The sequence below is a fragment of the Mytilus galloprovincialis genome, chromosome 11 (genome assembly GCF_965363235.1).
Source record: "Mytilus galloprovincialis chromosome 11, xbMytGall1.hap1.1, whole genome shotgun sequence".
Lineage (NCBI taxonomy): Eukaryota > Metazoa > Mollusca > Bivalvia > Mytilida > Mytilidae > Mytilus > Mytilus galloprovincialis.
In genome coordinates this window covers 71,465,281-71,482,385 of record NC_134848.1, presented here as the reverse complement: position 1 = coordinate 71,482,385, position 17,105 = coordinate 71,465,281, and the positions used below count along the sequence as shown (strand labels likewise).

General features: G+C 31.5%; 1 protein-coding gene across 1 annotated transcript; it reads right to left on the bottom strand.

Moving 5' to 3' along the window:
- Positions 1 to 8,526: 8,526 nt before the first annotated feature.
- On the bottom strand, positions 8,527 to 13,148 carry LOC143050890 (IgGFc-binding protein-like). Its single transcript, XM_076223995.1, has 4 exons — positions 11,938 to 13,148; positions 11,027 to 11,114; positions 9,655 to 9,771; positions 8,527 to 8,838 (listed from the first exon to the last, which is right to left on the bottom strand). Exons 1-4 carry the CDS (start codon positions 13,129 to 13,131, stop codon positions 8,636 to 8,638), a joined length of 1,602 nt encoding a protein of 533 aa, XP_076080110.1. The 5' UTR covers positions 13,132 to 13,148; the 3' UTR covers positions 8,527 to 8,635.
- Between the last annotated feature and the right edge of the window lie 3,957 nt (positions 13,149 to 17,105).

Below are 17,105 nucleotides of genomic sequence, written 5' to 3'. Positions count from 1 at the left end.
AAAATGTAACATCGACATATATAATCATCTCCTCCCTTAGAAGCCAAGACAATATTTTAACTGTGATGAACATTGTCCTTGATCACTGACTGTTTTTCAACCAATCGGCAAATAAGAAGTGTCTGCATGACCAAGATGTAAAACTTACTTACACGTTACAACTTAACATTATCAAGCTGCAAAGAAAAATAGTCAAGTGCTCTTTTCACCTGCTTTCGTCGTTGGCGACGCAAAAAAATATTGTCCAATACCCCACCTTTCCGTTTTCAATCAACAAGGCATATAATAGAGCATATGTGAAAGGATTTCATATTATCTTTAAAACTGTCTCTGATTTAATTAAACCTATTTAAAGCTAGTCCTTACGTTCTATGATCCCTTCCATTCGTTTCTCTTATTGAATATTGTATCGTAATTCAAAAGGTATGTAGTCTATAAATCTACATATATGTATCTATCTATCCGTTTGTTTGTTTTCATGAATTGTACAGAAATCATAAACCAATTTAACAAAATTCGGGGTCATGATCGCGGTTTTATTCATTTTTATTCTAATTAATAATTTTTCCATTACTCAAAAACTGAGCAGGATATATAGCAAAAAGGGATATGCATATATGCATTATCATATCTATTCTGTACGGAATTTCAGAAGAACAACTTTAAAAAACAAACATAAAATTTAAAAAGTATGCAATGGTTAAAAAAGTAAACTGCATAGCAACTAAATTTTCACACATATGGACACAGCAATGATTTTTTACATTCATTATATCAAAGACGTTGACCTATATGAATTAATAGTGTATTGCATATCATGAATCGATTTACTGAATAGGTATAGATATTACATAATGATTGTATTTTTATATAGTTGAAATTGATTGACACATAATGATCATTTACAAAAATTGACCGAACTGTTTAATTTAAGTTTTATCGTGTTGTGCTCATATGGGGGGGGGGGGTTGTATGTAGACACGGACTTGAAAATGTCTTCATTTTCCCCTTTCATGATTGTTAGCTTATTAAAAGAATGACATACACAAGATACATGCAAGTACCGAAACAACAAAGAGTAAACTGTCAACGCTTCGCAAACAGCAATCACCTAATTCGTACTTAAAAAAAACTTCCGCTGAAAATGTGCATATGTTAAGCTGTTAAAAACTACTGTTTTATTTTTTGTTTTATTTTATTCAACAGCTGACACTTTGGATGTTTGGTGGCTAAAAAAACTTAATACATTTTCGCCAGTGATGTTTTTTGTTATTTTTTTACTGTATCGCAAGTTGAGTTATACGAGATGGACTGCAAACTTTACATTTTTTATATTAAAATGGTTTTTTTTCTTCTGTAGACGAAAATCTCATCTGGCAATCCAAGTTATAAGCCTGATATTTACACAATTTAAGATTGAAATAAAATTGAGAATGGAAATGGGGAATATAACAAACAGATAAAAAATCCGACCAAAGAGCTGAAAGCAACCAAATGTCACCAATGGGATTTTAAAACAGCAAGAAAATTACGCACCCGGAGGCGTTCTTTGTCTGGCCCCTTAGTAAATAAGTATACTAGTTAAGTAATAATGTACATTTTACCTAACTCCGAAATGTATAACAGAAAATAAAAACTTAAAACTAAACAAGATTAACAAAGGCTCCTGACTTTAGACTGGTATAAAGATTATGCCTTCATCAAATGAATATCAAGCACAATCCCTCCCGTTAGGAGATCAAATTCAATGCCGGTCAACGTTTATTCTTATGAGTAATGCCGTGTGTTGTTTGAACACAGTGTAGATGTGCATTGCCAGAGAACTCTATCACCTATATTGATATCAAGATTCTAAACAAATCCATATCAAAAATTCATATCAGAATTGTCTTGAGCAAGTTAGAAGATCAGCTCCATTTAACTATTACAAAATGGTTTGTCTCTCAATGAAATATCCATTATAAGTATAATTGTCATGTAAGCACCTCTCTCATATAAATATATTCAGTATATATATTGTCAGAATAGATTGATCATTTCTCGATCAATTATTTCTATGGTAGTTGTGACCCTTGAAAATATAAATTATTTGAAGACAATAATGATAAACCCTCGTACGTCTAAATGTCCTTAAGAGTATTTGTTTTTATAAGAATCTTACTAGCCTTAGCAATCTTATGATACAAAGACCAAATCAGCTATTTCGTCTGGCGTACTAAAATATAATCCTGGTACCTTTGATAACTATTTACACCAGTGGGTCGATGCCACTGCTGGTGGACGTTTCGTCCCCAAGGGTATCACCAGCCCAGTAGTCAACACTTCGGTGTTGACATGAATATCAATAGTGTGGTCGTTTTTATAAATACCCTGTTTACACACTAGGAATTTTTTTGAAAAACTAAGGATTTTCTTTTCCCAGGCATATATTACTTTAGTCGTATTCGGCACAACTTTTTGGAATTCATAACTATATAAAAAATCATGATTGTCAATTGTGAAATGTTTACCACTGGGCTGGTGTTTGAGTATAATATACTAAAATCGAAACAGGCAATAATGTTTTTTTTTCAATAGAAAAGCCGTGATCCCTGTTATTTTTAGTACGATTACATGTTTAGTTATACAGTTATGCACCCATCGAGGAGAAAATAGTAATGAAGACAATTAATTGAACCGATACTACCTTCAGAACAGAACATATGTTGCATTTCCAAACAACTAAATGCGGCAACAATCACAATTCCCTGCCTTCTAATCATATTCGCTTTGAAATAGACCTTGTACATGGTGTATGTACTGTTTAAACTGGTATTTATATATCGTCAAGGTAGATACATTTACAAATTGAAACAAGGTCGATACTGCCAAATGAAAGCAATCAATTTCGAATCGATAAGATGGGAAAGGAGGTTGGAGCACGATTAAAGTACTAGTAATCTGAAATGTCTTTCCTGTTGATAGTCAAACGAAACAATGTCTCGGGGTGAGTCGGAAAGTATTCTTTCTCGCAACCTACACCCCGAAATGAACGCACACCTGATTCCTACACAGTCCTATACAAATGAATGCTAATTATATAAGAATAAGAAGATAACTATAATCTGTTAATGAAAGTTAAGAGTAAATTCGCTTATCATGCGTATATACTAAATTAATAAATACTTGTCCCATTCGGTTTTTATCAGAATAAATCAATATTATTTGATATAAGACAAGATAATACATTACAAAATGTTTGACACTTTATTCAAATCTATGATTGCTTATGACATTTGTACTAAGTAATTACCAAAATTATAATGTATTCTAGATTTCTTCATATGAATTTTAATTAAAATCCTTAAAAACATAAGTTATAGATCAGACGCTCATTCTGGGTATTACTGTGATGGGTATTCAATCTGAGAAATTATTTACAATTATTACAATGAGAATTAATGTAAGAGGGGCAGTTTATAATGATATATTTGAACTTCGCCTTTGTTACGAAGATATATTTTAGTCAACGGATAGGGAAAGATATCTAGTCATTCAAACATGTGTTATAACTATACTCAAATACTTCAAAAGTCCATTTGCAGGTGCAATGAGCATAGTACGAATTTAAAATGCTCTTATTTTTTCATTGGTTTAAACAGCAAGATAGAACCTACTGTCAATAAATGACATTTAAATCATAAATACCCTTACCTTTCATATTTAATCATTATAATCTCCACTTAACTTAAATTGTTTGTAAGAACAACATTTGAAACGATTGGACAACACACTATCTTTATGATATATCAATGCCAAAGCAATAACTTCCTTGTCCACTAAACTAATACGTTTGGTAAATAGAAAGATAAATTAATCAAATTAAAACAAGGTTATTAACTTAAATTTGTCTCAAAAATATGTACAAGAAGCTTTTTCTTTTATCTTGACATTACGTTTCACCTTATACAATCGATATATAAATGTATATTTATAACATATGAGGAATAAAAGCCCATCAAGTTAAAAGAAACGTGTTTGACCTATGATTTGAAATTTATATTTGTTTATTTGCTCTGTATTTCATCACGGTAACATTCTAATTTATCTACAATTAATACATAAAAACTTTTATTGTCAGAAGTTGATATTCAGATACTTCTACAATATATTATTAAGTACTTTACTAGAACACACCCGCGAAATCGCGGGCAATCAGAGCGTGGTTGAAAGTATGTAAAGTGGTGTAGGAAGATTGTTGTGAATTTCAGGAAAAGTATCAAAAGTCATAGGTACTTGGGGACAGGAAAGTGTTTTTTTCATCCCTCCTTCTTTATTTCTCAGTAAAATTCCTATTGTTTTGTTTTCTATTAATTTCAGTATGAAAATATATTTAGTATGTTATGAACATTCAAGTCAGGATTCAGTGATTATCGTTTGTTTATGTGTAACATATTTGTTTTTCGTTATTTTTTGTTGTACATAAATAAGGCCGCTAGTTTTCTCGTTTAAATTGTTTTACATTGTCATTTCGGTGCCTTTTTATTGCTGACTATGCGGTATGGGCTTTGCTCATTGTTTAAAACCGTACGGTGACCTATAGTTGTTAATTTCTGTGTCATTTTGGTCTCTTGTGGAGAGATTTTTTCATTGGAAATCATACCACTTCTTCTTTTTTGTAATCAATGAATGAGATTTAATGACTGGGAAATTTCAGAAAAGGTACTTTGGGACAGGACACTTGTTTTTCTAGCCCGGCTCCTCCTTTCCCAAAATAACCATTTTTTCCTATTAATTTTGGTAACACATGAATAATTTTAGCGCTTATCTGTATATTATGAACATTCATTACTATAAATAAAGTGTATTTGCTTTTTACTTTCAATTCTCAAATTACTAATCAATCCACGGTGGTCATTTATATATTGTACCTACCCTCTCTATTTAATAAACTCTATGACCGCCGTGGATAGTAAACTTGAAAATGATAGCAGATATAAAACACACTAAATTCGTAGTATATGTATGTTACAATGTGTTAAAAGTATACAGAAAAAAAGAAAACCGGAAGTCTAATCTGACTTAACATTTCGTCCAATGACGGAAACAATAACCGTCTGAGTAATCATATGAATGAATAACAAATGCGACTATGCACTGTACCTATATGACACAGAGGCATGACGATTTGTTTATTGTGAAAAGAAGAAGAAGAGAAGCGACACACAAAATGAGGTCTTCTCGTATAATAGTATAGATAACAGGTGACGAATAAGACAATTATGATAACGTATTATTAAACAGTTGTTCTAGCATTGCCAGAAAAATTCAGTTTAAGATATTTTATATATTATTTTTTTATAAAAGTACAAGCTAAGTGAACTAGTTATTATTTTATTCAGTTCACATCAGTCGTCATTAATTAGGCAAATATATGTTTCTGTAACACTTGTCGCTAGTCAGTGTCGGGCCATAAATCTTGACTTTGGACTTGCCTATGGTTGCGTTAAACTCATTGTTCTGGATGTGCGAGTAAGGACGAATCTTCTTTTTGTATTCTTATATTTTGTGAAGCCTTTTAATACTATTTCTATCTTTTTTTTTTTATTTTTGTATAATTCTATTTATCATAACAATATAAAAATGAAAGGAGATTCGGTATGATTCCCAAATTGGACAACTATCAAATAAAGAGCCAATATAGTTGATGTTAGCAATGACAGGCCTAAAACAAGGAAAAAAAACTTTACCGTGTCGCTGGCCCCCAGCACTAAAGGATGAACAATTCATTTTAGAAAATCAATGGCCATAATTAAAAAAAGACAATTAACACAAAACAGTTATAAACAACAACCACCTAATAACAGGCGTCTGACTTGGAACAGGCACATATAGAATGTTGCGGGGTTAAACATGCGCGAAGGCGCCAACACTTCAGAAACTACGATGTGGCAAGAAAAGAAAAACGGTCAAATATTTACGACAATTGGAACAAATCGGCTATCATCTGTAAAACAGATATTGAATAAACCATACGAAGGGATGACTTTTAATTCATCGCTTGAACCTATTAGTTTAATAGCTTTATTCTGAGCAACAACCCTTTACCAAGAAAATCATGATTGGAAATACAAGACATGGAATATCGTATACACTTGGAGAATTATACTCTGAATGAAGGCGCTGCTTGAAATGTGCTTCACAGAAATGGAAAGTTCTGTAAAAATTTCAAATCAATATTCCTGCCGCTAAAATACCACATCAAGACAAAAATAAACAATAAAAAAAATTAGCCTTTTATAGCTAACTATGCGGTATGGGCTTTGCTCATTGTTGAAGGCCGTACGGTGACTTATAGTTGTTAATGTCTGTGTCATTTTGGTCTTTTAAGGATAGTTGTCTCATTGGCAATCATACCACATCTTCTTTTTTATATTAATTGATAAACAAGAAAGACTAACTTGTTACACTTCGTTTTTAGCTTTGATCTACTTAAACATGTCAAAGTCATCTTTCCAACAAATCTATGTATTTACAATGTATACATCAACATTGAACAAAACTAAATATAACGTTAAATAATGATAATCTGTACTTCATGGTTGTCTTATGCCATATCTTAATTTTGTTGGTCAACACCACACACCTCATCTGGTTGAGACAACCAAAAAAATAAGAAGAAAACTTTATGGATTTACAAGAAATTTCAAAATTTTACTTTTGTCACACCACCAAGGTGTGAAAGGATTTCAGAAAATAGTAGGCGTAAGATTCTGAGAAAGAAAAATATATCCTTATTTTCTTCTTATGTAAATGATAAAAAGTACTTTGACTTTTTTTATTTATTATGTCTGTTTAGGTCTCACATCATTGTAAATATAACGGAATTTGATGAGACTGCCATCAAAGTGAGAGGTTTAGCACTTTCTACCAAGTCAGGAATATGACAGTTCTTGTCCATTCGTTTTTTTATGAATTTTGTTATTTAATTTTGCCATGTGATTATGGACTTTCTGATAAGATTTTCCTCTGAGTTCAGTATTTTTGAGATTTTAATTTTCACTAATTGATAAATATAGCACAGTAATTTGGTGACTATTTATGTATAGAACATACCCCTGTTATATTCCATTTTGCGAAACATTATTAACATTTTCCAGGTTAACAGTTTGGTAACTACATTCTAATAAAAAGCGCTAACATGTTATATATATATTCGACAGGGGTCTGCCTTTGGTTGATTGATACGAAATTATCAAGAGAGAGCATATCTATTCGATTAAACATTTTGTTCTACCATTTTTGAGGGATTCAGCCACATAAAATGGCGTGGTGTGAATACGACTATATCGAATGGGCTTTTTTCTGTATGAAAATTTTGAAATATGTTGAAACTTAAATGAGCAAGATATACACGGAGAGGGTTAATGATCTTAAACTGTATATGATTATTTTTTAGCTTACATGGCCCGAAGGGTCATGTGAGCTTTTCTCATCACTTTGTGTCCGTCAACCGTCGTCCGATGTCGTTAACTTTTACAAATATCTTCTCCTCTGAAACTACTGAACCAAATTAAACCAAACTTGCCCACAATTAATTTTTGGGTATCTAGTTTAACAAATGTGTCCGGTGACCCGGCAAACCAACCAAGATGGCCGCCATGGCTAAGAATAGACCATAAGGATACAATGTAGATTTTGGCTTATAACTCTGAAACCAAAGCATTTTGAGCAAATCTGACATGGGGAAAATGTTTATCCGGTCAAGTTCTATCGGCCCTGACATTTTCAGACCAATCGGGCAACTTGTTTTTTGGCCTTTCAGTGCAAAAGGGGTCATTTGAGGTGTGTCTGAGAATTTTGTCAACAGTAAAGCAGTTAATAATATCTTGTTAAATTCTCCCTCGCCGTGCTCAACCGAATTTAAAGTATTTCATCTCTAAATTCAATAGGATATAAACAAGACAATCACAGGTATAAGATTAGCTCGCAGTATCATATTATTTTCTCTTGCTGTACAATATTTTATTTTACTTTATTGTACAGATTTCTTCGACTCAAACAACATATAAATACATGACATATACATTGTTCCTCTTTCGCATCCTTTCTTTATCCTCGGCTTATACCTCAAACGCCTGTATGTACAATAAACGAAGCAGCAACTGTAAATATACCAATATGACCAACTTCAATTTGACGCAACTGCGAGCATATTCGATACTAATACATATAAAGGACTTTGTATATCACCATTAAACCCCACCTGTAGAAACCGCTAAAATTTCCTTTTGCCTTATTCACCTAACACTAAACTTTATCAATAGTACATACTGTTGTAGAACCAGTCTCAGAACTAGATATTCTAGTTTCCATCTATAAATAATTACTACAACAGTGTACAAATAGGAAACGGGGAATACCCAATTTCAAACGAAATAAAATATATGTATTCTATTAAAATTTAATCGATGTTACAAGTGTTGATTACTTTTTTATACTTTGTGTCTAATACTGTATTATTAATTTCACATGTTTCATCCTGAAAAATAAAATAATTACAAAAAACATGACTTTTACAGAAATTTGAAAAGCATTTTTTAAACAATTTTAAACATTTTACACAATTATATGTTCGAAGCAAAAAAAAATTGTGTCAGGCTTTAACCTGCACAGTATTTTGTACTGGTGGAATGTTGTTTGATGTAATAGATGAGAAAACGTCTTCAACTTGTCCATTTTTGCCTTTAAGTTTTCTTTTTAAGAAATACACCGCAGTACTTAAACAGCTAAGTGCAAACAGTGAACTTAGAACACCAGCAATCACCATATCTGTACTCAAATTTTCGCCAACGATCTCTGTACAAAATAACAAAGATATGTAAAATAAGAACTGCATCAAAGATACAACATGCATGACAATAATGACATTATGCTATAATTTTCAAATGAGAACATTTCTTTTTTTACATGTTTTGGTGAAATGTTTTTCTTAACAATATACCTAATTTTGATTAAACGTAAAGACAGTAGTATAATGTATTTAAATGTATTAAAACAAATCTGTAGTCATCCATTCACAACAATCAATCTGCCATGTCTTGCACCATGAATTATCGAGACTACAGAACGTAACATGCTTTGAAAAAAAAATCGAACATCCTAGATACAAAATATACATGTTTTTGGCTGACATTTATAAATTTTGAGTTCTGAGTTATAAACTTGAGATTGAAATCTTTTCTATGGCAAATTTTAAAATATAAGCACAGTTTTACACCATTGTCCAATACTATGTAGTCATAAATCGATTAAGCGAAAACAAATCCATATTACAAACCGAACTAAGGGAAACAAATAAACTATATAAGGAAAATCCTGGTACAATAGAAATACTGTGCTGCAACAATTAACAAACGCCAACATCCAGACGGACTATTGTATTACTACTGCCTTTTCCGGGACTTGGTTACTCAGGCAAATAGGGTTTGTGTTTTTTTTTTTTTATCAAATACAAAATACAACCCAATATCTGTAATGGATAGTCTAGCGTTCTAGTTGATTTCAAATAAACTAATGATAACAGCAAGTCCTTTTCCCGGCCTCAAGCTATAAATACATATAATTAATAAAAATGTTATCTTTAAATCATCTTACAATTATCACAAAACTCACTTTTTATATAAGACGGTGTTGTTCGTGTTGGTAATGTTGTTGTAGACGTAGAGGTTGCATTAAATTCTTCAAAGGGTTTTGCCAAATCTTCATCAATTTCACCATCACCATCATTGTCTTTAAAATGCAGTGAAATCATACTTCTTTTTAAATACGTAAATAAATTCTTCATGAAAGTGTCTTTTATTATTGATAGTTAAGATAAATTTAATTAAGGTGAAGAGCAGGTATGTCAAAAAGTGCTAGTAATCCTATACTAATGTGTGTTTCATTATCAGATTGCTTAGGTTTTGGTTTTTTTTTTCTTTAAATAACACATCAGTACATTCCTTCAAACACAGTTGACTGCTATTTTAAAGTAATTCACATTTCAAAAACATCAACACTGGGCTTCAACTTTTGTTTGAAAAAATTGTTGAATAATTTACCAATGATTAACATCATTGTTTTTGTCCAAAAATCGCCTTATCTACTCATTGCATCTGAAAAGGCGCGAATACGCATATATACTTCAACAGTGTTATAATGTTGTAGTAAAATTATCTGTGTTATTTACTATTTATTTGTAGTCAGCAGTTTCAAAACATATTTGCTTACAAAGCATTGAACCTTTTATTATGTCCCATGGTAAATTTATTGTCAGAACGTTTTAGAACTTGTAGGTTTGTAAGAACAATAATTGGGTAAATTGATTTATTGTAATCGGTATATGAACACTATTATACATTAGTTTTTCCGGTCTTTACTGTCGTCACAGAATTTTGTTTCCTTACTCTTTAGTATAAACAAAACAGATTGTACTAAAATTGATTTACAGAATGTCCGTTCGATTTGAATATCGATTTGGTATTTTCTAAATCATACTATCAATCAATTTTACATCTTGATATCATACTTAAAAATAACCGTTTTTAATTAAGGAAACAACGGCCCCAACAAAGCTGAGAAGAGATTGTTCGGAGTATATGGTTTTCAGGTTTGTTAATCTAAATTAGCTTTTCTAAAAGCTTCAAAAATTCTATTTGTTTATGGTTTTTTATAAGGAAATACGAGGCGTTTTCAGGTTTGTTTATCTAAATTAGCGTTTTCAGGTTTGTTAATCTAAATTAGCTTTTCTAAAAGCTTCAAAAAATCTATTTGTTTATGGTTTTTTATAAGGAAATACGAGGCGTTAGCATTGCCATCAGCCACATACGTTATATGTAGAAACATCTTATTTTTCACTGTACTGTGACAATTGTGTATAAAGTAATAATTGTAAATCACTATTGAAGTAGTTTGAGGTGTAATGTTACTTTATCATTTGTTAAGTGTACTTGTCATATTAAGTATACAATATATGATATGATTGAAATAGTAAAATTTTAATTACCGTTACCATCTTTAAGTTCTTCGTCTATCAAACCATCACAGTCATTGTCGATTATATCACCTGGTACAGTAATAGTTGGTGTACAGTTCTAAAATATATCCTTTATAAATTTGATCAAATTTATTGAACTGTAGGCATATAAAAGGCAGATAGATTATGTAATTCAATATAATTTTTAAAGATTAACGATTCAAATATGTATGACTGCCTGATGGATGATAGTAAAATAATATTAAAGAAATATTCATTTCTTATACAGATAAATAGTTTGCATGTACTACAAGTATAAATAAACTCATCATAGATACCAGGACTAAATTTTATATATACGCCAGACGCGCTTCTCGTCTACAAATGACTCATCAGTGACGCTCGAATCCAAAAAAGTTTTAAAAAAAACAAAAAAACAAAAAAACAAAAAAGCCAAATAAAGTACGAAGTTGAAGAGCTTTGAGATCCAAAATTCCTAAAAGTGTTGCCAAATACAGCTAAGGTCATCTATGCCTGAGGTAGTTGTTCTGCAAAAGAATATGCCTGTGCCAATTTAGGAATGTGACAGTTGTTGTCCATTCGTTTAATGTGTTTGCACTTTTGGTTTTGCTATTTGATTAGGGACTTTCTGGTTTGAATTTTACGAGTAATATCATTTTTTACCAGATGCATAATCATTCCTATGCGACGTTACTATGTGAAGTACGTGAACGATAAATGTTTTGGGGATATGAAATTTGATATAATAACATAACTATGCGAAGAACTAGTTAAAATCGAATTGACTTATCGTTAAATTGTTTACATGCAAATACTTTGTAGAATATTGAATGATTCTTTATTTTGTAAAATGTCTTCTTCTTTATTATCGTCATTATAGGAAATATTTGTAAATGACATAGATACTTCTTAGGACTTACACTATTTATTGGTGCTAAGCGTTGTCCCGAGGAATACGCATATCCATTTGAAGATGCTAAACCTGTTGAGACTGCTAGAAATGTGACAATGGGATTAACGTGATAAATAGAATGGGCTCCTTTAGTGATATTGATATCTGTTATACGCAAATCATCGCTCCCATCAATCTTTCTCCAAGTTGCTGTAAAGTTACTGCCATCCAATATAAGGCCCTCTCTTTTTGATTCTGGAACGACAATTGTTAGAGCGTCCTTGAATTGGTTGATTGGGTTATCGATCGTTGTGAAAGTATAATCGGCAGCAAATTGTTGTGTAGGTTGCAATAGAAGCATCGCCGGGTCACCGGTTGGCTGGCCACAACCACCTTCAGAAAAAAATGCTATAGCAATTGGCTTGTTACTAGTGACTATTTTTGAAGAACTATCGGTAATTTGAAAAATATATCTGTCACCTGGTTTTGACAAAGTTACAGTGGCTTCTCCTGTTATATTGATATCTGTCTTATTCTCACTCGCTACAATTTTAAAATGTACTGGCGTATTACAATTTGCCATTTTGAAAGTGACAAAGGTACTTCCAAATGTTTCAACTGGTGTCATTTGAGAAGAAAGATGATCGCAGCCACCTACTCCTATCGTGGTACATGATGCACCACTAATGACAGTTATAGGTTTGTTAGAAAGGATTCTTGTCCCGGTATAGTCAGGTCCTCCATACACATGGAATGTTTGATACATATTCAAAGTGATATTCAATATCATTCCTGCAGTATATGTTATACTATTATACACAACGTTTGTCCCATTAGCAATAGCAATTTTCACGACTGTATTTTCTGCCGTTGCTATAATCATAAATTCTGCTGTATTTGCCCATGTTATAACATAATAGTCATTACCAAGCGTATCGAGGGGGAAGACGGTATAAGCATCTGCTGTAGCTTGTGCTCTATTAACGCCATATACAGTTATTTCTTCATCCGATTTTATGTCAATTCCCTTATTGCTCAATATAGTTCCTGGACCATCCTGAATGCTAGAACTAAATGTTACTTTAGATACGTGATGCTTTGAAAGCCTTAACGTTTGAAAGAAATTGGGATCAAAGAGGGGTGTTGAAACATTGACGATAACTGTACAGGAACAGTCGGTAGTAATGAAGACTTCCTGTACCGGACCGCCAGGGTTATACATAAAACCAAATATAAAATGCTTGCCTTTATTATCCTTTCCTGCAAAAAAAAATAATGAGAATCGATTCCAATATTAAATATATTTTGTCTAGCCAAAAAACAACAAAATAATGTAGATTTTTGTGTTTTAGTAGATATTTCTCAATAAATACCATGTTATAAAATAGTGTGCAAATACTTAGTTGAAGAAAGATACATAAAAAGTCAAAGCTATTACAAATCAATGTTTTCAGAAATATGAACAGAAGATTCGAGATAGTTTCTATAAATCACATAAAACGCTATTCAAGAGTACGGTCCTAAAAATCCATAACAAACATTGATATCCCCATTTAAATATGAGAGTCTGTCTTATTCCAGTCCTGTTTATTTTGTGATTTTAATAGAGGAAATGCGACTTTTGTGTCAGTAGTTATAATATTTTGTAACACTATATGACTGTTGGTGAGTTAATTAGTACTGAATTTATCACAGCGATTAAGACTAAAAATAACTTATTAGTTTAAAGTATTTGGTCTCTTTAAAACTGTTAAGGTAATTTATAATTGATGTGAATCCGGAGTGCGCTGTGCATAGTAATATCTTATATCTTTTTGTTAATGTAATCACAACCTATAAACAAATTCCTTATTGGTTTTACAAATAGCTGAAAATGTATACCTTCAATGCAGACAATATATGGCAATTGCAAACAGCCTATGAGATATGAAATCTCAAAATAGAGATATTGCATCATTATCGTTTCAAAACAGAAAAAACTTGCACAGTGGTCTTTATATATGTTCTTGATACAGGAAAGAGTCGAAGATAAATAAGCTTATGAAGTAAAAATGTTAAAAACGAATATTATAAATCATGCGTATTGAAAAGGGAAGATAAAATCAGTACGAAATATCTAAGCTCTTCCTTGTTGAACATTCCTATAGTTCAATGCAATATATTGTTTTCAATAAAGTTTATACATTGTCTGTTAAGATTAACTTCTGCTCTATCATACTCGCATTGTATGCCATAAGACCAAATCGTTGCAATGTACAATAGATAGTAATGTTTAAAATAGGGGCGAAAGATATAGAAAGGACATTGCAACTCATATGTCGAAAATAAACAGACAAAGCCATATATGTACCTTTCTTTAAAAAAAAACCATGCCAGACTGCTGATATATAAAGCAAAGAATTTGGTCGGAGAAACACAATACATGTCAATTTATCAATCAAAAAGTAAGCATTTAATGTTGATTGGTCTGACTTCAAATATTTATAAAGTGAGTTTTATAATTATAAAAAAAAAATCAAAAAGGGGTTTATCTAACATTGTGTGTTTTTATAATAAAAAAACTCAAGATATATAGGAGAAGAAAAACAATTTATCCTTTTGGTTCTCACAAACTATGACAGTGCTATTTCATTCCATCCGTTGAATTGATCATTACATATGTTTTACATTTAATTCATTATAAAAGTTAACTTTTATTTAGGTTTGAATATTACAATGGGGGAGGGGGGATAATTTTGGAATGTCACTCGAAAGTGTGAATATGTTCTTAACTTGTCAGACAATACTTGGTCATGTTGTATGAAGATTTAAGCCATCGGCTTCCCCTCGGGCTCAAATCTTCATTAAACATGACCAAGTATTATCTAACCTATAAATAGGACGCAATTTAACAATTTCTAGCCAGGGGAAATAGCTGTTGTTAAAATCAGTTCATCAATTGATAAAATATAACAGATAAATACAAAACATAGGTCTAGGTTCGTTAAGACATGGTCAGTATGGTTCAGAATATATCGAGTATGTTTCAGACTAGGTCGAGTATGTTTCAGACTAGGTCGAGTATGGTTCAGACTAGGGCGAGTATGGTTCAGACTAGGTCGAGTATGGTTCAGACTAAGTCGAGTATGGTTCAGACTATGTCGAGTATGGTTTAGGCTAGTTTGAGCATGGTTCCGACTCGTATAAAATGATTAAGTACTGGTCGAGATAAGGTCGAGTACAAGTTCAGACGATTAAGTATAGTTTAGACAACAGTCGAGTTTTATCAAGTAAAAGGTAAAATCACAAAAATGCTGAACTGCGAGGAAAATTCAAAACGGAAAATTCCTTTATCAAATGGCAAAATCAAAAGATAAAACACATCAAACGAAGCAGTCACAACTGTCATATTTGTGACTTGGTACAGGCTTTTTCTTATTTAGAAAATGATGGATTGAAACTGGATTTATAGCTATCTAAACCTCTCACTTGTATGACAGTCGCATCAAATTCCATAATTTTGACAACGATGCTTGAACAAAACAAAACAAACAGACATGTTAGGTAAAAAAGTAAAAAAATAGGGGAACAGCAGTCAACATTGTGTTATAATATGAATCAATTAAAAAAAATGTAAAGAAGCACACAATGGCATATTAACCAAGCAAATTAGCAAAAATTAAAGACAAGAATTCACAAATTTACTATAGTACAATAAAACGGTGACAGAATGTATAAAAACAGAGCCACGTCATTCGAGTATCAAATAAACATAAAAAGCACAAAGCAAAAATGAACGACAAGTATTCAAACATGTTTTACAATAGCACAATAACGGGATGAATAACTACAGAGCCACGCAATGTAAACTTTCAGACCAATTCAGATTTGTCGTGTTAAAAACAGAACGGATGATATAGGCCATTTAAGACTTTTACTTGTTTGTAGTGATTGTGACTTAGGATATTTAAACATGTTAAATAACGTGCAACAAAATCAATACAAATAAAACAAAAAAAACATAGCGTTCAACAAGCATTTTTTTTTTCAGTTTGCGTCCTTCGTTCACCTTGGTTGTCGCTGACCGTCGTAGTTCGCTAACTTTAAAGTGCCTCTAAAGTTGCTAGATCGTACATTTTCGTAAACTATTGCTAACAGAACGTTGCTGTACGGCAAATGTAAAAATAATTTACATGCTACAATTAAACAAAGTTAATCTGAACACCAAATATATATATATATATCACGATATCACAGAAGCATGGGTTCGAATCCCGGCGAGGGAAAAACCAAAAAGTTGGGAAAGCAAATTTACAGATCTAACATTGTTGGGTTGATGTTTAGACGAGTTATATATATATATATATATATATATATATATATATATATATATATATATATATATATATGAGTCTGAAAGATTGTGTAACAATACCGATAAATAGATGGAAAACAAAACACTAGTGTTTTGTTTTCCATCTATTTATCGGTATTGTTACACAATCTTTCAGACTCATATAATTTTTCCTGTTTGTGTAGTATTGTCAATTTTGATGATCCAATACCTATTAAGTTTACTGGTTGGTAGATTCTTATAGACTCTATATATATATATATATATATATATATATATATATAGGCGTAAAAAATAATTTTCACATGTGCAGATATATATATTCATTAAATAAAATAATAAAATAAGTAAAAAGCTAACAGTTCCATTCTATCGATTTCATCCTTCCATTTGGACTCTTCAGGATAACTGAAGAGTCCCAATGGAAGGATGAAATCGATAGAATGGAACTGTTAACTTTTTACTTATTTTATTATTTTATTTAATGAATATATGATGAGAAGAGATGATTACATATATATATATATATATGTAATCATCTCTTCCAATAGAAGGCCAAGAAACGTTTACCTTCAACACGTTGTAAGCAAAACCTAAATAAACACATGTGAACAATTTCAATGCACGGAAAGTAGTGGTGTTGTGTCCCTTTTTAAAACAACACAATGTAGAGGAAAATCTAAAAGGTTTCAACAGATAAAAAAATTGATGATGAACGATTAATGTTTTTTATCAAACATGTTTAATCTAATAAGTTGTAATTGTTGGCATTTATAAAGGCCAATGGAAGTAGAAACTTATTACTTACTATTTTAAAGAATTGAGTACTAAGATATGCCACTAGATTAAATATTACATGTCAA

Coding starts and splice junctions, on each gene's coding strand:
- LOC143050890 (XM_076223995.1), bottom strand. CDS start 13,131: ATGTATAACCCTGGCGGTCCGGTACAGGAAGTCTTCATTACTACCGAC. Junction 11,115..11,937: donor GCTTAGCACCAATAAATAGT/GTAAGTCCTAAG, acceptor GATATATTTTAG/AACTGTACACCAACTATTAC. Junction 8,839..9,654: donor AACACCGTCTTATATAAAAA/GTGAGTTTTGTG, acceptor TATTTTGTACAG/AGATCGTTGGCGAAAATTTG.